The sequence below is a fragment of the Anopheles merus genome, chromosome 2L, assembly GCF_017562075.2.
Source record: "Anopheles merus strain MAF chromosome 2L, AmerM5.1, whole genome shotgun sequence".
In the NCBI taxonomy this organism is placed as follows: Eukaryota; Metazoa; Arthropoda; class Insecta; order Diptera; family Culicidae; genus Anopheles; species Anopheles merus.
In genome coordinates, this window is record NC_054083.1 from 27888267 (window position 1) to 27912903 (window position 24637).

Genomic DNA, 24637 nt, shown 5'->3' on the forward strand with positions numbered 1-24637 from the left:
AATCTCGTTTTTATAACAAAATGCTAACAGAAATCTTTTTAGAACAAAAATCAAACAAAGCTATCGGACAGCATAATAGGCTCTCGAGGGCAGTTTGGAGTCGCAGACCCCCAGTTTGAAGTCCCCTGATCAAAATCATACATTTCTCACAATTGAATCACCTACATGTTTGATATTATGACAGCTCGATTCTCGATATTAATATCTATTATGCATCACATTTAACATTCCAACATTACAGGAATAAACTGCGACAACTGTTAGAACCACACAACCATTACGGTAGTAATAGAAGAAATGTACATTTTATTGTTTTTAATGGTATAAATGGTTGTTTGAAACAAACAAAAAAATGAAAAATGTATTTTTGTGTGTTAAAATATAATTGTATTTATTTGATTGAATATTATTTCGTTTAAAACATATCCTCACCACTACCATTTCGATTACTATTGCTGCATTGACCCAGTATATGCAAAACTGTACAAAAATTATCTTTTAAATACCAACCCTCGACACATGCAATAACAGTTACAAAACGGCAGAATGAAAAACAAAAAAAGCTATTCCATTGAAAAATGCCCGCACTCACACATGAGCAGCCACATTATTAGCTCATTGAAACTTTCGACATTTATGCGCTGATTGAAAAGCACTCAAACGAGTGAACAGATGCTGCACTACGAGGGCCATTTTGCATTCGTGTGCACTGGACGCAAAAAAAAAAAGAAAAAGGTACAATCGGTTTTTGTCCTTTCGGTAAGCCAGTGGAATGAGCGCACATACTCTCATGCCGAAAAGAATTTGCATATTTATGTGCTTGTGACTGGGCACTGGGTGGCGGTGGGGGGAGCACTCTATTGTTCCGTAGTTCGGTGTTTACGTCGTCCGACGTGTTTGGACTTAATTTCCGCTTGCAGAGTTTGCTGAATTGTTTACGCTTTTGGCAGGAAGCGTGACACAGAGAGAGAGAGAGAGAGAGAGAGAGAGAGAGAGAGAGAGAGAGAGAGAGAGAGAGAGAGAGAGAGAGAGAGAGAGAGAGAGAGAGAGAGAGAGAGAGAGAGAGAGAGGGAGAGAGGGAGAGAGAGAAAGAAAGGCTAGCTTAAATAATAATAGTTTAACTCCGAACCTTACCAAACACGTGTAAAAAGCTGAACATACGTGAGTGGCGAGTATTTGCTGCCGGACTCTGCCTCAGCCGGGCTCGAAACAATCAGGATTCTTTTATTTCTCCCTTATCACCAGGCACGCGTTAGCCTGTTTCAATCGGTGCTGTTGGTTGGCGTTTGTTGTTGGTGATGGTGATGCAATTTTAATACGGAAAACATCGTGCCAACACCGAGTGGGATACACATTCACAGTATATCGTGTACAATTGGTTCAACATGTAGATTATCATAATTTTATGTGATCTATCGGATGGTAGCGTATTGTTGTTGTTGATTCGATGACATTTCCAGTGCGTGCTTTTGCTGTCTTTTGCCTTACAAATGCTGACTGAGCTGGTCGTTCTGTAAGTTGTTTGTTTGCCGTTGCCGTATTTTTCCCCCCGAACTTGATGAGTGGTTGGTTGGAACATAAACATGCGAAGAAAAGCGAATAAATAAAAACAACAATCGGAAAGCTTCCACACAAACACAGGAACACACATGAGCGAGCGTTTTTTTCGCAAGGTAGCCGGTTTATTGATTTTCCTGCGCGTGCAGGGTATCTGCTTTTGACCGCTTCGAAACCCGCTTTGCCGGCAAGGCCGGGCAGGACGTTCGTTTCGAGGTCGACCCTCAAAGGCAGGGTACACTGTTCAAGGGCAACGCAGCATAGTCCGCGAACAGCTCGAGGCAGCGGTTGTTTTTGCTCCTTTGCGTTTGCTTCTGTGAGATCGATGAATAGCAAACGGCTAAAAGTGAGTCATTCCAATGCTAATGCGACCCATAGTTGCATGAAAGTGGGCAATAAGAGGGAATGTTACAGCAGTCAAGAGTCTGATTTTCTGTTGTTGTTTGAGCGCATCCGTAAGACGTTGTAAGGCAAAGCATTGGATGGATTTTTGTTGGAAAATAACACAAAACGAGACGTATGATAAAACAACGCAGTGATTGGGGCATTAGTGTTGATATTGAAGGGTTTTGAATTTTGATTTAAATTGTGGAAATGGTTTAACTTTGTTACGGTGCACTACGCAGCCGAATCATCATTTTTGATGCTTTCAACGACTGAAACGCTCCAGTATAGGTGAACCAAATCAACCCCATTTCCGAGCCCTGGCTGGTGGGAACATAGATGCCGTTTAGAAAGCTGAAAATAGTACAAAACATTAGCCATGAATGCTTTCAAGCCGAAAGTATGTTAAGGTTAATTAATACGCTTGCAACCTCACCATGAGTAACAGTCCTTGAACCACCAGCCGCCACCGTACTGGGCGCCACAGTTCAATCCGTGCTCATCGTTATCCTGATCGTAGGTAGTAAATTTGGAACCGACGTGAAACGATAGCGAATCACCAGCTGTGCCGGCGTATTTGCCCACCGTTTTTATCGCATACTTTTCGCGCTCCGTGCCAATGCTAAACGCATCGTAGTGTGCGTACACGGTAGTACCTTTAAAGCTTTCCATAACGATCAGCAGCTCGTGCGGTCCTTTGGCTAGCAGTTGCTCGAGCGCCCTCAAACCAAGCCAATGTTCACCCAGCGGGTTACCGAAGCCGACCCGATAATCGTCCCAGGTACGGTTGAAATTGAGCGAACCATTGAATCGTTCCTGAAACAGGATCCAATCACCAGCCAGGTTTTTTCCACCGGTGAGTTCGGCTATTTTTTCCAGCCTGTAGCTGTTTGACCGCGGTCGCCCTGCTGCGGGAAGTTTAACCGCCGCCGAAAAGGGACGTGGTTCACCCAAACCGCAGAGCTGCTCCAGCTGTTGGGATTGATTTTGAGCGATTTCGGCGAGCGTTGCTTGCAGCCGATTCTCCATCTCTGTCAGATGGGTCAGCAGTAGCTCGAAGTGGAAGCCCTGCAGATCAACACTAGCGGCAAGGAGTTGCTGACGGTGGGTAATTTGCACTGCACCAAACACGATGAACACTGTTGCGAGCAGCATCTTTCTTGCTTTTTGATTTACTGCAGACTGTCGTCGAGAGTGGTTGAACAGAAAATGAAGAGCAATGTATGGAGGAAAGGCTGCATTACTACAATAGTTAGGACTGGCGATAAGAAAGTAGGTTATTTTTAAGTCAAATGGCCAATTTTGTGGTTTTTGCGGGAGCTGATTAACGAGAGTGATAAAGACAAAAGAAGGGCAGTACTGTAGGTCGCTCTGTTTCAGTTTGTCTCAGAGGCAACTAATGATTCATATATTAGTGAGAAGTTGTTCATAAGATTTGATATCGTGTTGGTTCCTTGTATTCTTATTTTTTCTTAGACTGTCTTCTTAGACAGATTTTTGTTAGACTGCCGTAATCGGTCTAGGTCTTGTAGTCTTAGTCACTAATGCGTTTTGATATCTGGGACTGACTGGTGTACCCATAGCACGATAGATTGCCCTATCGAGGACGAAAGAAGGTATGGAGAAATGGAGGAAGACGGTCCATACAAGGCTTGAGTCGGCATGATGGGTTACTGAGTCATGCGAGTTGACGCCTGTACCAAGTGACAGGCCCAATGATTTCGGCTTAGCAATCGATTAATGTGATGGAGACGAAATAACTGCTTGCCATAAGTTTAACTGGTAGTAGGGTATATACCCAACAGTGCAGTGACGATTTTAACGGTAGGCAAAGTAAGCAATTACGGGGGGGGGGGGCGTCGATGGGTGGCCCCGCGGATCTTTAGTCCAGCATCTATAACAGTTGATAGAATATGGTAGTGTATTAGCAAGGGGGGGCCCGTGGGCGATGGACGTTGGGGCCCCGTGCTAGTCGAACCGTGAGTACTCCCCCCCCCCGGTAGTAACAAAATTTAAGTTGAAATGTTACATTTTACGACGAGTACCACCCAGTAATCATATACAGAAGGCCTCAACAATTCTTACTGCTCAGGGCCCCCGACACTGTACATCCGCCAACGTGGTAAAGGAGCTCAGCTGTCTTGGAATACTCGTAACTTCACTCAACGACATCATCATAGAGACCAGGGATCTCCAAACTACGACCCTCGATAGTTAATAATGCGGCCCGTGATGTGTTTGTAAAGATTAAAATGAAAAGTCTCTTCTGTTGACAATTTCAATCGAATTATTTACAACAACATTTGAAAGCCGTAAATCAAGCTTGAATAACACAAAACCTGCAGCAATTTGATGTATTTAGTGAAAGATATAATTTGTCTATCATTTGACGTTCACCTGTCGAAGATCGGGATCGTACATGGATTAAAAGCTGCCGATCTTTTTTGTATTCAAGGACCAAACATTATTGTTGAATAGGCCAACAAGAGACCAAGTGGAAGAGAGAGAAAAAGTGTGTGAGAGAGAGAGAGAGAGAGCGAGATAGCCTTATAATAGAGCTCCTTTTGTTTATTAACCTGATTTGATTGGTAGGACAAACTACGTATGATCAAATCAGATCAGATCTCTATTTAAAGGAACAACTTTCCCAATTATTCAGGTTTGATTTTAGTATCCATCAAAATAAAAAAAAAAAATAGATTATGTGATATTGTTAGCTGAGTAATTGTATTGAAAATGTTTTAATGGAATTGATACAATAGATTACATTAGTTTCAAAAATGACGTCAATTATTCCATTTTATAAGGACCTTGTAAACGAAAAAAAATTGTATATCTTAAGGCAAAGCGGAGCGGGCATTAACCAGACAAGTATCGCCACAACAAGATACATAAACATCATAAAATGATTCGATCTGCAGGCGAGGAGGTGCGGCAAAAATGAGGTACACACAACATAATGCCCCAAAACAGGGCTATCAAGATTGTCTACCATAAGGTCGGTGTGTGTATGTGTGTGCGTGTGTATTCCTTTTCTGCAAGTGGGCGGCAGAATCAAGCGGTAGAAGTTAATTTTTCAAAACTTCCAAGCCAACGCTCATGCCAACAGGAACACCACGGTGTGGGTAGTGGTCGTAGGAAGGTGCCCTTTCAGACTAATCCTTCCAGCGACACCAGCTTCCGCTGCAAAAGCTCCCGAGTGGCCACTCTCGGCGGTTGATCGCTGCTGGGACGTTGGAGGGTTTGCTTTTGTTTTATAATTGGAGCAAGTGGGGTGGGCAAAAGGGGGCGAAAGGGACACGGTGTACTCACCCGGCCGCTGCCCCGCTGGAATGTAAAATGATAGCATAAATTTGTTACAAGATTTTATTTTTAATGAGATGATTAAAAGTTAACTTTACACTTCTTCTTTGCGTTGGGCGTCGGTTTTTTTTGTTGTTGTTGCTGTTGTTTTCCGTGTTCCCTTTCCTCTTTGGCTCTCTGTGAAAAGGCTAACGTCTGGTTTCGCGTTTCGCTCTCACCGTTTCAAACGATCGGCAACTTCCTCTTCGCTAGTACCCTTTTCCATCGCAACAGTTTCCCGTGTTTGCCAGTGGTGGGTGGGAAGCTCGGGTGGTTAACCGGTGTGTAAGAAACAGAGATTAGCAAAATGAGCGGAAGCGCTCAACGCAATGCGGAACCCGTAACGCAAAAAAAGCATTGAAAGGAACGGGGGAAAAGGGCACCGCACAAAAAGCAGGGCAGGAGGGGAAACATTCCCTAACCAGGTTTATTAAGCGAGCCGGATCGTCGAAAAGCTGCCCGGAGGCTTCGTGCGTTCGTGCAAAGCGTAACGGCGGAGAGCTTTACGGTAGGCCGGGCAGGCTTCAGGTTTTGCAAATGAGCGAACGGAAACGGAGCGACCGGAAACGGTTGCGGTGGCACGGGGGTACAGAAAAAAATGTGTTACAAAAGTGAGAACAAATTCATGTGCGAAGGGCGAAAAAAAAACATTGCTTGCCCACGGGCACGGGAGTGTGGCGCAAGGCTTGTTAGTAGGCATCACATTTGCGCGAATGTTTGAGCAAACATTAAATTACATGCATTTCGTGTAGGAAAGTTTTAACGAACCCGCGGGACACCGGTTCCGGTGTTGTCGGTGGTAACCATCGCGCATTTGAATGGAGATTTGAACCTTCAACCGCAGAATTGAATGGAGTTGTTTGGGAAAAACTAGAGCGTGCTTTTGAAACACAACATTCAAACACCATTCTTTGCTTTGAAAGAAGGTTTTTTTTGTAACTTTGCAGTGATCTTCCTTTTTTTTGACTGATGCTGGAGACTGGATTGATAGTGTTTAAACATCATAAATGCTTAAAAAATAAGCTAAGATTTGATAACCAAAAATTGAATGCATACAAATGAATGTTTAATTTATAAAAATAACTTTGTTCGCGGTGTAAAACAGGAAAAAAATACTTCATAACCCACCCCCGTTCAGCAGCAACAAGCTTCCACGGAAGCTTTAACTTTTCCCTTTTACCCTCTGCTTTTCTGCCTACTCCAACATCAAATACTGTTTTGGACCGATTGTTGTAATCCTCCTCATTTATTCTCATTAAGCCAATTGGCACAGGAATAATTTACATTGACAGGGAGGGGCAGGAAAGTGAAAGCCCCGTCGTTTTGAAGCTGAAACGATCAAGCTTCCCTTGGCCCTTCTCCCTCCCGCACTGGTTGGCTGGACAGTCCGGGGACGGCTTAGCTGAATAATACCATCGCCATTTCATTTTGATTACGATGCGAACTACAGTCGCCACCATCATCGTTTTGCTACAGACCATTTTCCGCGCTGGTGTTAGCTTCGGTCGGGAGATTCTTGCGCCACGGTGCGCCATCACTTGTGGAGGTTGGTTTTTTTTGTCGATGAAGCATAATAAAATGTGCTTTCATTGACAGTTCCATACGGTAAGCTGGTGAGACGGAGGGGGAGCGAAGGCCGGCTCATAAATGGACGTTTAAAAGAGAAATCGAAATTAAAACCAGTCCTCGTCCTCCGGTAGATTTGGCAGTTGAGGCGAAGGAAGAACGGGAGTCTGCTAGCTCCAGGCTGTTTCTAGCAAAGGAAATGGTACATTTTTTTTTATATTTCACAGCTTCATTTCGTTTTGGCTTTGAGTGAAGAAATTCAGCAGTAGAAAGAGATTTGAGAGAAAAGAAAACAGACGGAAGTTTAGCCTTACCTCGCTCCCGTTCCCTGTCTATGTTATCAGCGTAATTTGATGGAGCTGGGGATTGGGGGTAGATAATTTAAATTGAAACGATGCTAAGTGGCTTGCATAAAAGCTGGTCCGTTTCAAATTCGGTGGATGAGTAATGTATCGTAAAAATTGCAACGGGCAGATGGTTTTGATGATGTTCTGTGTATCGTAGTAGGCTTTGAGATACAGCTTACAGGGTTTCCCACGATTTATTGGTCAGTTCCCATGATTTTTTGGTGCGTTCCCACGATTTTTTGGTCGTATCCCATAGATTTTTGGTTCGTTCCCATAATTTATTGGTATTTTCCGATTGGATATCAATACAATTGGACCAACAAATTCTGGGAAACGACCAAAAAATCGTGGGAACGCACCAAAAAAATATGGGAACCCACCAAAAAATGATGGGAACCAACCAATAAATCGTGGGAAACCCTGTAAGATGGGAGGGGAAAGCTCATACAGTCAGGAAAGTGATTGGTTGTGTTGGCAACATTACTATTTTTGCGCAATCAGTAAGAAGCTTATACGTTTTACGTTTACGTCGTCAAGAATCTCATACATACGTGCGCCAATTGCGTGAAAGTTTACGTAATACGTTGTTGGAACCATATGCTGTTCTGGATCTGATTCGCTCAGCTAGTATCTTCCATGAACTGTTGAAAGATAATATGAGTGAAAGTAGATAAAGACGAACTTAGTGGTAGTGACTGGCATTACTAAAACCTTAAGAATAAAAGTTGCTAAGGTTTATTTCAAGAATGCAATCTCATCGTCGATTAGATCACAAATCTTTATCTATGCGCATGCTGGTGGTCGTAATTTGACTATAACGGATATTAAGATTTACGTTCTTTAGTGCTAGTGATTTCGGGCAGGTTGTCATTATTATCAATAACATGATCTATTTTACCTATGCTATCGATTCTTGATGTATCAAATCAGATGCCATTCAATTACCACCTCAAGATAAACCTGAAGTCATATAACATCCAGCAACTGGTATTTAATTAATTACTTATTCGGCGCTACAACCGCTTTGCGGTCTTGGCCTTCCTCAGGAATGTCCGAAACCGCTCGCGGTCTCGCGCCTTCGTCTGCCAGTCCGTTATCCCGACCTTAACGGCGGAAACCACGCCATCTTGTCTCCTCAATTTGGGCCTACCACGCCTCTTCTGTCCTTGTGGACGGCCTAAAAAGACTTTACGGGTTGGGTCGTCCGTTTCCATGCGTACAACATGCCCAGCCCACCGGAGCCTGGCGAGCTTGACATGCTGCACGGCAGTGAGGTCGCCGTACATTTCGTATTGCTCGTCGTTATAGCGGCTCCTCCATTGTCCTTCCACACATACGGGGCCAAGTATCCTTCTGAGCATCTTCCTATCGAACGCGACCAAGAGGGTTTCGTCAGATTTGGACAGTGTTCATGTCTCAGAGGCGTATGTAACTGGTAAGAACATTTAAGTAGGCTGGCGAATTGATGAAAAAAGTGACCACAAATTATGGTGTTCCACGCACGCTGCATTTCATAACATCCAATATCTTGCCACGACTTACTTGCCAATGTGTTCAAAGTGCTAATGTGCCAATAATAGGAAAACTTGTAAATTAGGAGTAGGAATAGGTGGAAATATGGTCTGCAGTCGCATATTTGAGCTTTTTACTACACTCAAATCCTAAGCTGTCCTTGCGTAAGCCTGAACCAACCTCAACAGCTTGTACGAGGTTTCAAGGAGGTTGTAGTTCCAGAATTCTACGATTTATCAGAAGTGTCACCAATAACTCCTTATAAATTTAAAAATTGCTTGGAATTTCTTTGTTAAAGGGAAAACAATTTATAATATTGAATATTATCAACACTCTGTGCTACTCTACTACTACTACTCTACTATCAATGTCAATGTTAATAATACAGAATGATAATATGTTTTTAATTCATAACAAAAAAAATTTAAATTTCATATAAATTTAAAGTTTCAAACAGTTTATATTCTAGTATAATTTAGATGTACAATGAGATCTGCACGTATCTCATAACGCTAAATTTATAAAAAAATTATAAAGTTGTATTGGTGGTATAAAGCTATGCATCCTTTTGAACTGTACCATAGCTAATTCATCGATAAAACGATTTGAAAAGAGTTACAACAGTTGATCCTTTATGGCTAGTTTTAAGGATCATTCTCCTTTTTGTTAACCGGTATTGGCCTCTGATTCTAAATAGGATCTAGGATGATCTCTTTTGTGTTGACACGTTGTTTTTTAATTTATTTATTGCAATTCGATAGGGTGCAGATTCGTTATTTTGGTATTTTGCACTAGGTTTACGGAACCCGTCAATTTGACGGAATGCAAAATTTGAAGTGAAATACTAAAAATACTTTTTGTTTAATATTGATCTTTACTTTTCGTAAATTTATCATTACATTCTATGATTTTTTAGCATAAGTATTATTTTCATAACTTTCATATATTTTTAGATACATATGTGGTGTATCTACGGAACCCATCAAATTGACGGGTGGGTTGATTACTATCAATTGCTGATCCATTTATTACTCGTGTTTTCTGATACTCCCGCGGACATCGGTAAAAATGTGGCACCGAAAAAATATCCGTTCATGTGTTCGATGAAACAATAACGACTGTTACGATAAATTAGCATTATACAGATAATTTTTTTATGGAAACCAAAACATGTTGAACGATTCATAATTTTAATGAAACAGGGTTTTTCATGTTTTTTACCAATCGAAATACGTATTTTTAGGCATCCGTCAAATTGACGGGTGTCCGTAGAGATAGGTATATAAGAGACGGCCGTAAACCTAGTGTTAAATCAGGCTTACTGGTGGACTTTTTTCATTTCTATTTCAAAGTAAATCAATCATCATGTCATCAATCAAATCATCTAAACAAACTACAGTAATTAATAAAACTGTCTAACTTAAGCATTTGTTATCTATTTATACAGAAACTGTTATCCCTATAATTCCTACATCCAATTTAATCGATACGAAGAGTTAAACTCACCCTTCACTGCAAAGATACCTTCTTTCAATTCACCACCACTAAAGACCACCGCAGCCTAGTCTAGTCGATGGCAAAATTTATATGCACATCCAAATTAGCCCTACGAGAGCACTTTGCACTTGTGAACAGCGGGCCCAAAACTTTCGCTTCCGTACAGTCCTTTGGACGTAGCATTACCATACCCACGCTTACTTAAGTACTGCGGCTGTGGCTAGCGGCAAGCTCAGGCTCCAGGAACACTGCCGTGTGAAGACGGATGGAGCAACGGGAAAAAAGACCGAAAAAAGAGAACATTCTCTATTCTTCGTTTACGTGGGTAAACTTTTCCGGTGTAGCAAACTGGAGGATGGTGGTGGTCGTCCCAGCATTTCCCGCCAGTGGGAATAAGCTCTGCGTCGTCTGCGTGATGACATTTTTGCTGCCTGGTACGTTGCCGCTGCCAGGCGACAGCGACAATGACAGCGAGCATAATGACCGTGGCGTTCAAAGTTAGGCTGGCCGCTTCCGGTCGAGACGGTATCGAAGGTTTTACGATGGTGGTAGCAAAAAAAAAAAAAAAAAAGGCATACGTAGACTGCTAGCTGGGGCACACCTGGCCAGGGCAGTGAGCTAGCCGGTTTTATGGCGCATTTTTCAAGCGAAGCGCAGGACAAATTTTAGCTTTAAACAAAAGCGAAACAAACGGCACGGACGCAGAAAAGAGAAAGAGGTATGAGGGTCTGTCCGTCCGTCCATGCGGTACACTGCGGGGTGGCGCAAACTTTAGTGCTCTTAATTTGAATAAATTTAATTTTCATGATTACAAGCCGAAAGTGATGCGGCGTGATAGGCCGGCGCAAGGGAAGACAAGCAGGTTGGTGATGGTAGACCAGGCACGAAACGTGGTGTGGCTGATTTTGATCCTGTCCGTGACTCGGCCACCGAACGTGACCGGGTGCCTCCGCTGGGTCACATCGAGTCCCATTTACACCTTCTCTTCGTGTGTTTCGTGATGCTTTTTTGTTTGACGCACAGCCGAACGAAGAGCCTTTGTGGCGCAAAAGGCTTTACGGCAAAGGGCTTCCTGGGCACGTGGACGGGTTTGGGCAAATTGGTCCTTAAATCGTGTACTTGGCCGGCTGCCAGCGGTGAATGTACTGTGCCACTGTGTGTGTGTGTGTGTGTGTGTGTGTGTGTGTGTGTGTGTGTGTGTGCAGCGCGGGTACAGCACTGGATCTGTTGATTGAAATAAACGGTTCGTGGCGATGGCTTTACAAGACTGGGCAGACTGTCGGGTCCGGCCAGTCAGTGGGCACCCGCACTGCTCGAGCGTGAGTGACCAGGGATTAAAGCAGGTGAATAAAAACGGACCTTCGCCAAAACAAAAACGAAAAAAAAAAAAACAATGCGGTGCATGATGTGTATAGATCATGATGTTTTTTCCTTCTCCTTCTGCTGTTGGGTTATTCGCGCAAGCTTTGGCTTTGATGACGTCCGCCACAAAGGAAGATTAGAAAGTATGAAAAAGTTAGGCGTGCGAAAAAGTAAAAATGTCAATAAACTAATAGCGGGCTTACCGAGGTTGATCTACCGTCGACATACGTACATACCGGCTCGCTGACGCTTCCGCTGGCTGACCTGTTCAAAGGGGATCAGGTTGAAAATTAGCCTTTTTTGTTGGTTTGCTGCAAAGAAAATTGTTCAGAAAAAGGAGAATACACAAAACATCCCGTCTTGAGGTAGTATCTTTTAGGGGGCCCTTTTTTGTGGGTCGTCCCTTTGTGATGTAGCTATTTGTCATCATTATTCATCGTGAGTGTGCTGTTGGCTGACGGTAAGATGGATGAAAACAGTAAATGAAGGTGATTTTGATGCTTTTTGTTGGTGTTTAATAATTCGTAATGGTTTAAAATTAGCAAGTATATTGTGCTGTTTAGCAAATATTTTAATGTTTTTGTTAGTGAATCTGGAGTGAGAGCTTTTTTAAGTTTTTGAATAAAATTTGTATATCAGCAATGAGTCAGGTTTATTGTAGTGTTTTCAGCCCATACTATAAATTTTTAACTTTTTTTCGTAGTTATGTTTCAATGTGAGATGTTTTTCAACAGCACAGCTGCCAAAAATATATGACAGCTGTTGAAAACCATCTCGCAAACCTCGATTAATGCTGTTTCCATTGGAAACTTACATGGAAAACAGTGTAATATGATAAACTAACCCCAAGGCAACACCGAGAGAAATGCACAGGAAAAGGAACTAGTGAAAAATTGCTAGTACAGTGGTTTTCAACCGTTCAATTGGGTCAAAATTTCGCTAAATACTATAGATTGTCACACTTTCCCCAGCTCATGAACTTGTAAGGGGGAAATGCAATCCTACAATCCCATGTAGGGTGATGGGGGAAAAGCTGCAAAAAGGTCGAAAAACACTGTTCTAGTAAATCCTAATGTCCCTATAAATAAATAAAATTTTTTTCTATCATTTCACTAGATATTGGGCCAGATGAACTTTGTCAGCTATGTTGATATTTGTGCAAACACCTATGACGATTAATGACGAAATTTCGAGGCTGTTTTAAATTTGAATCAATACTCGAACTCGAATATGTACGAAATTGAAATACAAATAGGGTTTAGTTTCCCGTTTTTTTTGCATTGTTTAGAGTTACATTATAGCAAATTCTCGTTCATTTCTCAAATGTTAGAGGTTTGCTGGGGTAAAATAAGGTAGCATGATCAATTGAATCAATGTTAGTTCAAAAATATTACGTGCAAAACAAGGCATACGGGTCCATACTTCGCATGGTCCATGATATAACCTTCATTTCTACTACACATTGCTGGCACTCATCAAGAGTTACAAATTGAAGAAATGAAAGCATGAATCCGTTTCCATAAAACAGATAACGCAAGAAGAAACACAAATTTTGCGTTTTTTTAATTCAAGAGAATAGTAACGCAAGAATAAAAACGTAATCTGCAAAACGTCGGAGCAGAATACAAGCCATTTCCTTCAAAACAATCAGACCTGAGAAACAACAGAAACAATTTGCTGGCTGTGTAAACTCGATTAACGCGCAGCTTCTTGGTTTGGTGCACCATTGCCATGCCCTTTCGCTATCGTGTGCAAGTCAACAAACGTAGCTGAATGTTTCTATTTGTATCCAAGTTCCTGGGTTAACCTTCATCGTATCTTTCCCCTTATGATACATTAATTTAATTTAATTTACAATTTATTTTTGACTACAAGATGTGCTGTTGCACAAGTAAGACGGAGCTGCTCACGGTACAGAACAGGGCAAAAACACAGGAGCGCATTTTTTGTCATACCAATGCTTATTGTTTCGCTCAAAACTGGTGTGGCAGACCGATTCAGTGCACCCGTAAAGTTCCCCAAGGGGTTCTTTAATTGAGTTTCCGTTAATTATCCAAAATTTGGTTAATCATTCTCGACAGGGCGTGGGCATGGGGTGTGTTTTTAAAATTGATAGACAAACCGGTAGTAACAGCAACAGAAACGACAGCACAAAAAAGGAGAAGTAATTCACTTAGATCGAGATGTGAAAGCTCGAGAGTAACGACAAAAAAGAGGAACGGAAATAACTTGGAACCTGAACTGGCAAAATGGCACAAAGAGCAATGGTTGTGTGTGTGTGTGTGTGTGTGTGTGTGTGTGTGTGTGTGTGTGTGTGTGTGTGTGTGTGTGTGTGTGTGTGTGTTTGTAGATGTCTTACCGTTGAAATGGGTTTGCCTGCCGCGTCCTAAAGTACCCGTACTGGCAAACTGTAGCCGTCATAATTGCGGCGTTGTCGTTGATGTAGGTTCGAAGGATTTACAGCGCATTTGAAACAAAGGGAATGAATCACCCGTGCTTGGGTGCTTTTAGGTTTGATTTTGGAAATGACCATGTCATTATTACGGCTTGGTATGCCTGGGAGTTTTCACATCTATGATTAATGAAGTTTGCTGGCAGCAATGAGCGGATGGAGGCGCATAAATTGTGATAAATTTCGTGAAATTTCTTTTTTATTCGGTTTGGTTTGTGTTGTTGAATTAATGAATTTATTTTATTACAATTATCATCTAAAAATAAGTTATGATGTCGAGGAGACCTGCTAAAGCATAGCATATAACAAGAAACTTTCCAGTACTATACTGTATGATACACTGCTCCTGATCTAGCGTGTTGTTTCAGTTGAGATAAATCTTCGGCAAAACGGCATCCACTTAAGCCCACGTAGCTTGTCACTCTTTGGTTCGGTAAGCCAGCGGGCCGAATTGGTTGATGAAATGATACAAACAATGGCTGTGTGTGGTACGAACACGGAGAGTGTGTTTTCCTTCGCTGGAATACTAGAGCAAGGACCAGTGGATCAGCATGAGAAGCATATGCAAACAAGCCAAGTTAACAAGTTAACCGTGCGCTTGATGAAATGAGTGTCTGCTACCAATGCTGGGGCGAACGTGCGGGGGCACTCTGCTTGCTGCTCGGATGTCACCTCTGTCCGTGCTGTTTGTCGTCGTTCGTCGTTCTGCGCTCTGCTCTGTAAGCAGATTATCATTACATAATTTTGCCCTGATCGGTACTGGCTATGGCGATGGTATCAGTATATCTTCTTGAAGCACTGATCCTTCAGCGTCCAAGTGAAGGGCACAACGCACAAACCCTGAAAGCGCTTGCCAGCGCGCCAGAGCGTGGGAATGATTTTGTGAGTAATTGTTGCTCGGCAAACATGATTCTAATTTACTGAAACGATCCAAGCGACAGAGCGATGGGGATGGGGCGGTCGGGCCAGGAAAGCTGGCTGGTGCGAAGTGTTAGAGTGTAAATGTGCCAACAAAATCACACGCCGAAAAGCCAAACCGAACGAAGCGGCAGCCAAAGCACTTCCCAGAGTCGAGCCGGTGTGGACGGCTGTGGTGTGGTCGCGTTTTTGCAACCCAACCGTACCCGGCATGCTTCCGCCCAGCGTGCGAATCCTGTTTCGCTTGACAAGTGCTTGAGACCGGAGGATCAGAGACACAAATCCGGTGTTGGCTTTGTAGAGAGCCCTAGCGGCGGCTGCTGCTGCTGCTGCGTACAGAACGGAATGGAACTGCAGTGTATTGGTTCGTGCTTGGAAATCGCCGTTTCATCGCAGTGTGCTTCCCCTTCTCAGTCCTTTCAGGCCACTGCTGTCACACATTCCGCACGGGTCCGTAGTGGGTTTGGACATTCCAAATGGCATATAATTAAGTAGAGTAAGCACCGAGCTCTAGTTTGGTAGAGCATTTTCATTACATTTAGCTTAATTGAATGGCTTTCGAAGTCATCTCGGGCGGAAAGGTAAACTGTGGCCGGGGTGCGGTGGTGTCACACTTTCGCTCGTGCTTTCTGTATCTGTGCGGTCACAAGAGTTCAAGAGGCGGTCCCCGTTTGGATAGGGTAAAGGGTAGGGTGATTGGGAATTGTCATTCGTCTGCGTACGACAGGGGTGGGTCAGAGCCAGATAAATGGAAGGGCCACACCTCGTGTTGCGTGCAACATTTCACTGTTGCTGTCTGAGAGAGAGAAAGAGAGAGAGCGAGGGTGAGTGAAAACGTGTCCTTTGGTTGTTTTTGCAAACAGTTCTGGCTTACACCGATGGCGTGTTTTGGTACGATTGAGGGTCAGTGGCAAGTAGAGCGCAAATTCTGGATTGGTAATACCAAGATTTAATGACAATTTTCCAAAGAAGTTTGGAAGGACTGTACTCGTTTTGAAAATAGCCGCATGAAGTAACGCGCATTACATTTCTGAAATTTCCATTTCTGAAGTTTTTCAATTTACTGCTATCGAGCTTGGATCGTTTACCAGTATGCTATCGGAATCGGTTGCTGCATCAGAGTAGATATTCATTCGGTCTCAAAAACGGATTTTCGACTGAAACCCGGTTTATGTACAGATCTTGGACCGTCATACATAAATAATAATTGAGCGATACAGGATCGCTTTAGGAGAATTAGGATCAGTTCAGGAAATTGTATTGCTTCATGACCAGTTCCAAGATGGACTTAGCATAGGTTTCAAGACTGATGTAGGGTTGAGTTCAGTTCCCGGATCATTATGGGTACATGATCAGTTCCTAGACTAGTATGGGTCTAGGATCTGTTTCTTAACAATAGGGTTTTCAAAGCTCTATCTATTCAAAGCTCATACAATGAAATTTATGTAACTTGTTGTCTCTTTAAGATGCATAGATTTTTCTACATGCTATTTAACATTCCCGTTATATTCTTTCATATTGTATTAGTCTCCCTAAGACAAATGTCTCCCTAAGGTGCGGGTCCAAAAAAATGTCGCGGCTGAAATACTAACAGTAAAAAGTTTTTTAAAGATAGGATCTCCAAAACGAACAATGTTCTCAATTTCGTACGTTCATGTTGAAGACATTTTGACCATAAATTGTTCCAGTTACCCTCAAACTACACCATTGATCATAGATTTGGATCCAGATATTGATATGGTTTTGGTTGATATGGTTCTAAGGGTTGTCAATTGATATGGGATCCGTTTTCAGATACTACTTGCGGACCGTTTCGAATCAAATGTTCATACTTTAACCATTATCTGTCCTTAAACGCATTTTAAAGGATGTTATTCGTGTAATTTAAAATGATTTATTTTGAGAAAAATGTAAAATTGAAATTTATTGCAGTAGAATACAGCTCTGCAGACCATTGAGTACATCGATTGGTGGCAAGTTTTTACACTGTTGCTTCAAGTGTATCCCGAAAAAAAAGAAGATCGTTTCCAATTCACTCCCCGAAAAGATGAAACCGTTTAACACCTAAATTTCCATTCTGCAATATTTATGAGACGGGTAAGATAAACAGTAAAACCCCGTTTAAAACACATTGAAACATTTTAAGATGTTTACCGTCGTGTAGCGGTAATGGTGGTAAAGGCGAACAGCGCTACACCAAAAAAAAAGCACCAAGCTTTCTCCCATTACACAGGAAGAAAGAGAGAGAGAGAGAGAGAGAGAGAGAGAGAGAAAGAGGGAAAAAGCTGGGGTTACTCGCAAGTAAGAAGGGCACCGTGCAGACGACGCAACGCGAAGCATGCCATAAAAACTCTACCACCAATCCGTCCATGAAATATAGAATCCCATCAAGTGGATTAGCAGGATCCGTACCAAGTCCCTTCCGTTTTCGTTTTCTTTCGCCTTATAATATCGTTTAAACGGAAGCGTGCAGGTTCGGTACACATACACATGTGTGTGTGTGTGTGTTTTTTGGGTGAGAATTTCCCGGTAGTGGCAAGTGGCAGTGACGGGAGGGCATAACTAGGAAAGGTAAGTGTATTTCATGAGACCACCATTGTGAGAGTGTATTTATGGCGTATGAGATCAAAACAAATAAACTCCCTGCAGGTGGCCGTAGTAGTGATGGTGGTGGTGGGGATGCTGGTTTATGCTGACTTCTAAATTTGATGCCTTTTTGGCCGTGTGCTCTCGGTGGTTCAGTGTTGGTTCTACAACACTGAAGATACTGAGGAAAAAACCGCAGACGATACGGTTGGCCGTTGTGGGCAGTGTGGAGTATGATTTAAACGCATATTGTGGCCTTTTCTTGACACATTTGCGTGTGTGCTACTGTTGTTCTCGAATCGAAATATACTTCTTTTCACTTTCCGCAACACATCATATACGAGGATGGAGGGATTATTTTTATGGATTTTTGTTTGGTTGGTTAACATTCAGCCATTCAGCAAACGTATCAAAATGATGACATTGTAAAAAGGGGCCCTCTAGGACACCGTTGTGGCGAAAAAAATAAAGCATAGAAAAGCTATATTTGTGACGCAAAAGGCAGCAAAACATAAAGCAGTTATCTAAAATCAATTATCTTCATTGTAATAAAAAAAACTGATACGTTTGCGAAATGTTCTCGCAATTGTTGAAGACGACAATAATTGAATAGAAAAGTGCGTAGAAAGAACCGGGTTTTTAGGATGATGTCTCCAACCGACTGGAAGATGTAAAGATAAGGCGCATGACTATTGTGAAGGAAGAGATTGTCATTCACAAATGTTTGAGAATAATCAACTGAAAGCCTTTTTTATGGTATGAGCTTCGTATATTTGCTGGTGTTTGAGAAAAGCGATTGAAACCTTTCAAGATGCACTCCGGTACCAACATTGTCATGGTGTGACGTATGCAGGTACTGGAGATGACTTGAGCTGCTCTAAATCTAGAGCCCAAGTGACCCACATTCATGGGTGGAATCGTCGCAAGAGCACCGTCGGCAGTTTAGCTAATCGGTCGTGCAAACACGCCAAGACACCTTCCCCGTGAGGGGGGGGATTGTATGTTTTCACTCTCCGTTCGGACGCGTGAAAAAAGAAAGTCCATCAATCATGCGTTTCGCCGTACTCGATTCATATTCTAAACCGTCACTCGTGGCCGACGTGGGGGAAGAAAACGGAACGATTGGTGCGATCTTAACGTCTTCATATTGCTTCGTAGGTGGAAAGAACTCGTATAGGTAACTCGTACGACCTCTCTCTTGCCCTGCGATAACTGACCTGAACGTACACGTTTCACACACGGCACACGGGAGTGGAAATTAGCGCCTTCGTTCGTTTCCGGAGCGGAACGTCTCGGAAGCTCCAAGACACTGCGGCCCGAACGGCAACATTGTGTGGCCACCAGTCTTGTGATCGTTCTCGGATTGGATTGGTGGGACCGTTCTCGGATTGAAGCCAACTGTAGGGGCTTGTCGCATTGCAAGGCAACGGCCCTCTGAGTCTTACAGCCAGCGTGTGTGTGTTTAATTATTTACGCTTACGCCAGTGCAAGGATGAACGTGTGGTTGGTGGTTTTCTGTCTCGGTGTCCTGCACGTAAGCAGAAGCTGTTGCGCCGTACAGCAACGGTCAAATGTAACGGACGTGATTGGGAGCAGCGAGCTGGATGTGGTGCAGGCGGGAGTGCAACGCAGTGGAAGATGTGAGTTGAGTGGAAGATGGTGATGGTGGTGCAATGGAGTGGAAAATGGCACAAATCGGTGCAAAAATCTGTGGCGCCCGAAAAGAGGAAATTTGGCAAAGGGAACGTAGTGTGCCACTTTTTAATTTCTCGATTAGGTGTGATATTTTGCTACGTCGTGACTTTGGTGCTGAATGATAGTATTAAGGTTGAACTGATCATAACAATTCAAAGACGGCTTGTTCTGTGGAGCTTTTTACAAGAAAAAAAAAAAGTCAACTCTAGAAAAGCGAGGCACGTGGACTTTGAATGATGGAAATTAATTATTAAAAATGCATTTCAATCAACAACCACTGTGCAATATCTCAGAAAAGATAATGAGTTTAATATTGATTTATGCGTTGTAACTACTATTTGACTCACTTTCAATGAATTGTAACTATATTTTACCATCAAAGTAGTTAGCTTGTTTAACCCAAAAACCTGGGTCAACGATTGGTTGGTAACACGTTCATGCTGTGGTTCGACTTGATTCCTGAAATTGACTTTGATGTGTATGAATTGATGAATTCATCTGTACAGAAAAAGTAATTATAACGTGCCTACAGGAATTTCAAATTACAGCATTTTCAATTCATTTGATTTTACTGAAAAAACAAATTGATTTATATTGGTCGAAGCATGGGTACTGTGCATCAGAAATGTTAATATGCAACTCTTGGAAACAGCATTCAATGAAATGAACATGGCATACAAATTCAAAAGAGGATTTATAGGACAAAATTCAAATCAAATAAAACGCACAGTATAACAAAGGTTATTTCATATTTTTAAGCTTTTCTCATAACTAGACTTTATTAGGTTTGATGTCGCATGGCGCTGTCACGATAAGGGGAATGTTGTAATAGACCACAGCACGGTTCTAAAAATATTAGAAACAACAACGTTTTTTGAGTTATTAGTATTTTTGTTCCAATGTTTTTCATCATCCTGCGTGAGAGCGAGGTCCATTCCATTCCATTGATATAACCCACAAGTTCATCATAAAGTCCGGCGGGACGCGGTTGTTTTACGGTGCTGGCAGATAAGAGTTGAAATATTCGAGAGCTGGGAGCCTCCGGTAGCTGCAGTACAGAGCTATTTCACGTACAATATTTACTCGTTCAAAAAATCGACTGCAATTCTTCGTTTTGATGGGTTTTTTTGGGTTTGCTTATTTGTTCATTTTCGGGTGCAGTTTTTCCCTTCTACACGATTGGTCGTATTGCGAACGTACCGTGCACGTCACCCTCGGGCCTATCCGGAACCTGTCTGATTGTGGGCGAGTGCAAGGACAACGGTGGCCTAGCGTCCGGTTCGTGCAGTTCCCGCACGAATCAGGCCGTCTGCTGTGTGTGTGAGTATTGCAGTGGTCGGAAGCAGCAAGGTTTGTGATTTGTTACCCTTCATGTACCATCCTTCTGGCAGATACGAAATCCTGCGGGGGCTCTACGGACCTCAATAGTACATACTTTACAAACTCGGGCTTCCCGGGCCCATACAATGGTGGTGGAACGTAAGTGCAATAGCTTCTGAGACGCCCCGGATATGAATGTTACTCAAGAGAGAACTGTTCGTGTTTTTTTTCACCTTTCAGCTGCACGTTTACGGTCAACCCTTCCAGCGGTATTTGTCAGCTTCGTATCGACTTCCGTTCGCTAACGCTTTCCCAGCCGACGGGCGATGGTTCGTGCACGACTGATCGGCTGACGATCGTGGGTGGCAGCCCGGCCGTAGTGCCAATCTGTGGTGAAAATACGGGCCAACATCTGTACCTCAATTTTGCCGGCAGCAGCCCTATCTCGCTCCGCATTGCCACGAACGGTGACGTGTCGTTCAATCGGCTGTGGAACATCGAGCTGTCGCAGATTGCGTGTGCCAGTGCGGAACGGGCACCGAATGGGTGTTTGCAGTACTACACGGATGAGACGGGTGAGATCAGCAGTCTGAACTATGGGCTCGGTGAGAATCCGGCCCTCAACACGATCGGTGCCCGGGGCAGTCGGCAGTTGGCGAACACAAACTATGGGATCTGCATACGACCCGCCGCGGCAAAGTGCTCTGTTAGCTATTCCCTGGTAAGAATACTTGTGGACCGGAAGGTTCTGTCTAAAACAGGCATAAAGATGGTAAAGCAGCACGTATATTTTATTTACAGCCTCCAAACGATCGATACGCCTTTACACTGTCCGACAATGCGATCGTGATCGATCCAACTCTGCTCGGTTCGGCCATGCTGAGTGCGACCGGGGCGGCCTGTACGACGGATTTCATCATCATACCGAACCCTACCGGCATGACCGCGGATCGGTTCTGTGGTCTTGGATTTCCGGGCGTCACGTGTAAGTATGGGACAGGGTGGCGGGTTGGTAGGATCGAAGCCGAAATGGTAACCGTTTCAGTACCGTCCACTCCAACAGCAAGCGCCCGGCCGTTCGTCGTGTACACGGTGACCAATGGGAATGAGACGCCGGACGTAGCTAACCGAGGATTCCGATTACTGTACACCCAGAATGCTTGTAGTGCGGCGTAAGGCTGTTAAAATTGAGATACGTTTTTAATACGGTTCGAGTTGAAGGATTCAAGGTGCGCGAGCGGTGCCGGTTGAAGGACTGATGGAAGCTGTTATAGAATGTGTTGATAGATGATAATTACTAAGTGCTTCTAAGATTTCTATAGCTGATATGTAACAAAACCGGGGTTTATGTTAAGATGGGAAAGGATTAAGAAATATATTGATCAATCTTTTGCCGAATAAATGAATGTTTATGAATGCAGATAAATTGTGCACCGTTCTAACCAGAGATTCCCACGACGGAGATGAAACAATTTGTTGGTTTTATGATTTGTTGTGTATTGATCAAAATTCATCGGCCCGCGAGTGACACTATTTAAGCGAATTCGATTACATACATTACATATATACATGGTTTAGTTTCGTGACCTTCACAAATGACATTGAACTCACGGCACATATAAATAAACGGACCAGAGGAGCCAAAGCGAGTGCAGCGATCTAGTTGGGAGCGATCTCGGCGGGACATACACGTTGTGCTTCGAAAGAAGCGCTGGCGACTCGATCCGATTGTCAAAAAGTCCCGCGAAAAACAGTTTCTTGCAGTTCCGTTGCAGTTCCGTTGTTCAGCGCACAGCGTTGACAGCGTCCTTGCAATACAATTACTTTATTATTAATAATTTTTGAACTATATATACTGCCTTAATTACGTATAACATGTATAACATGTATACGCTTAGTACTGACGGATTAATTTTTTTCCAATCAATCCAATTTTGAAATTTAATGAAATTTTACTCTTTCCACCAAGTTACTCTTTCCACCAAGGATAACTTATGTTAATCCTTTGGAATGTATTAGGAGTACCAATAAGTTCATTGTTTATTAAATGTTTGTTTAACCAAGCAACTTCTTTAGTTTTCTGCTCTACTGTAAATCAATTCACTGAAATTGGAACTTCGTATAACTTCCAATTTGGCACTTCCAAATGCTCTAAACTGATTCGTTCTCCTAATGCATCAAGCAATGGTTAATTCAATTTGGTGAATTTTTATCGCCCAAAGCTCCACCTTTTTCAACAAATGTATCTAGCTTGAAAAGGATAATTACAGACCGCAGATCTAGTCCCGAAAACAGGAACCAATTACAGCAAACTCGCAGCTATCAGTGTCCACCAGTGCGTGTCATTTGAGATGGCGATGAGAGGCTGTAAATTGGTGTTTCATTACAGCGATTATAGCTCTACGCCCGTCAAACCGAAACCGAGTGGCATGGAACGATCGATTCACACCCTCCCAAAGTTCGGTGACGTTCTCAGGGAGTCGTACGTGTCAAAATGATGATTTGGAAATTGGGGCTTGATTAAACTGCCAGTTCATGGTACTATCATACCGTCGATACCTGCATTGAATGGCTGCTGTTGCCGCGCTCGGTGGTGTTAGCTGCTCCAAAAAGCTACCATGCACTGGCATTCGTTTCGCTTGATGTTCAGCGATTGCACTTGCTACGAGGGGCGAATGGTAAGCCTGTACAGCCGTTCCTGTTGTGTTGCAATGCAAATGTTTAGAGTGCATGGGATTGCTGGTGTGGTTGGTATTAGTACCGATCGAGTGCATGCGGGCAATGTTAGAATGAGGGTTTGCAACATTCAAGCGATATTTATGAGCTCATTACTGTGGTTATTTATCCAGTCGTATTTGGTCAATTGGTCGCTCAATAGTGGTTACACTTTATAGATGCTTGTTGTGATAATTATCCTTCCGTTGTGCCATAAATTAATTGCTTCAGCATTCCAAGGGATGGTTCAGCGTATCAAAACATACAATTGGTTTAGCTTCATTTACAAAACACTGAAAAACAAAGCGGTGAATGCTTCTGTTATGAAATGAAAGTGATGCTCGAATAAGTTAATGTTTTGTGGTGGTATTTGTTTGTTTATGATGTTACTTTGTACAATGTTTTCAACAGGATTTTATGGGATTTTTTTGTATTTGTGATGCGTTGTTTTTTTATTGCAAAACAAATAATATTGATTCATATGTTATTTACAATGTAAATGAAGTTCTTTCTCACTGAATGAAACAGAGTCGAGTAATAATTTTATTTAAATTACTGCGCTACCGCTTCGTCCAGAGCGACCGAAAACATATCGATTGGTCTGTTGGTGCTCTATCAGATAAGCTAAAGCGTGGTGTTGTTGTCCATTGAAGAAATAAAAACAAAACTCACTAGTTCGAAAAATAATTTCATTCAACGGGGGATTAAGCGCATTTTTCTCATAACCCCTGGGCAACACAATACCCATCCATTGTCGTTGTGATTTATCGGATTTTAGTTTTGGGTAAAGTCAGTGAAGCGCAGTTGCATAATTTACGCCAACAAAGAGTAATGGATTTTTCACCGTGCGCCCCCCCCCTAGATGGGGATTATTTATTTTACCCCCCCCCCCCCCCCCCCCCCCCGTGGTCTAGAGTCGGCGATAGAGCAGTGGAATTATCATTTGGAAAGATGCTCGACATCCACGGATCGATGTACGTGTAGTGCAGTTCGTGTAGGTGCAAACCGCCCGTCGTCACGGTCGAGATAATCCATCAGAGATGATATTCATAGTTGTCAGCCGAAAAGTTTGTTAACCGTCCCTGTCAACGCTGGGCCGGGAGAACACACGAGTACAAGCCACAGACCCCGCACCGCTTATCGATTATGTATGCAAGTTGATTTGTCGATAAATGTCTGCATGTTGTTGAAGCGCAATGCTGCTACTGCTTCTGCACCGCACTGAAAGTTCCCGAGCAAAACCCCACGCTTGGTTTACGCTTGTCGTGGGATAACGAGTTTCGCTTAATGTGCAGCTTTGCTGCTTCTCGTGACGATGGTAGCCGCGTCGAGCACTGTTTGCAATCAGCACGGGCAGTAATGAAGGAGCGTCGCCGTAGTAGTA

General features: G+C 42.9%; 2 protein-coding genes across 2 annotated transcripts; one reads left to right on the forward strand and one right to left on the reverse strand.

The window, feature by feature from the left end:
- Positions 1-1684: 1684 nt before the first annotated feature.
- Positions 1685-3133, reverse strand: LOC121593267 (microfibril-associated glycoprotein 4-like). Its single transcript, XM_041915488.1, has 2 exons — positions 2378-3133; positions 1685-2295 (listed from the first exon to the last, which is right to left on the reverse strand). The coding sequence occupies exons 1-2, from the start codon at positions 3094-3096 to the stop codon at positions 2166-2168; spliced, it is 849 nt and encodes a 282-aa protein (XP_041771422.1). The 5' UTR covers positions 3097-3133; the 3' UTR covers positions 1685-2165.
- Positions 3134-19015: 15882 nt separating this feature from the next.
- On the forward strand, positions 19016-21714 carry LOC121592300. The gene is made up of 6 exons (XM_041913699.1): positions 19016-19163; positions 20380-20538; positions 20610-20697; positions 20779-21259; positions 21340-21523; positions 21602-21714. Exons 1-6 carry the CDS (start codon positions 19016-19018, stop codon positions 21712-21714), a joined length of 1173 nt encoding a protein of 390 aa, XP_041769633.1.
- The last annotated feature ends 2923 nt before the right edge of the window (positions 21715-24637 follow it).

What these genes read in the sequence shown, in the direction of transcription:
- LOC121593267 (XM_041915488.1), bottom strand. Translation starts at nt 3,096, where the DNA reads ATGCTGCTCGCAACAGTGTTCATCGTGTTTGGTGCAGTGCAAATTACC. An exon ending in TTCAAGGACTGTTACTCATG is followed by an intron (nt 2,296 to 2,377) that starts GTGAGGTTGCAA and finishes TACTATTTTCAG; the next exon opens with CTTTCTAAACGGCATCTATG.
- LOC121592300 (XM_041913699.1), top strand. Translation starts at nt 19,016, where the DNA reads ATGAACGTGTGGTTGGTGGTTTTCTGTCTCGGTGTCCTGCACGTAAGC. An exon ending in TCAGGCCGTCTGCTGTGTGT is followed by an intron (nt 20,539 to 20,609) that starts GTGAGTATTGCA and finishes TCCTTCTGGCAG; the next exon opens with ATACGAAATCCTGCGGGGGC. An exon ending in CCATACAATGGTGGTGGAAC is followed by an intron (nt 20,698 to 20,778) that starts GTAAGTGCAATA and finishes TTCACCTTTCAG; the next exon opens with CTGCACGTTTACGGTCAACC.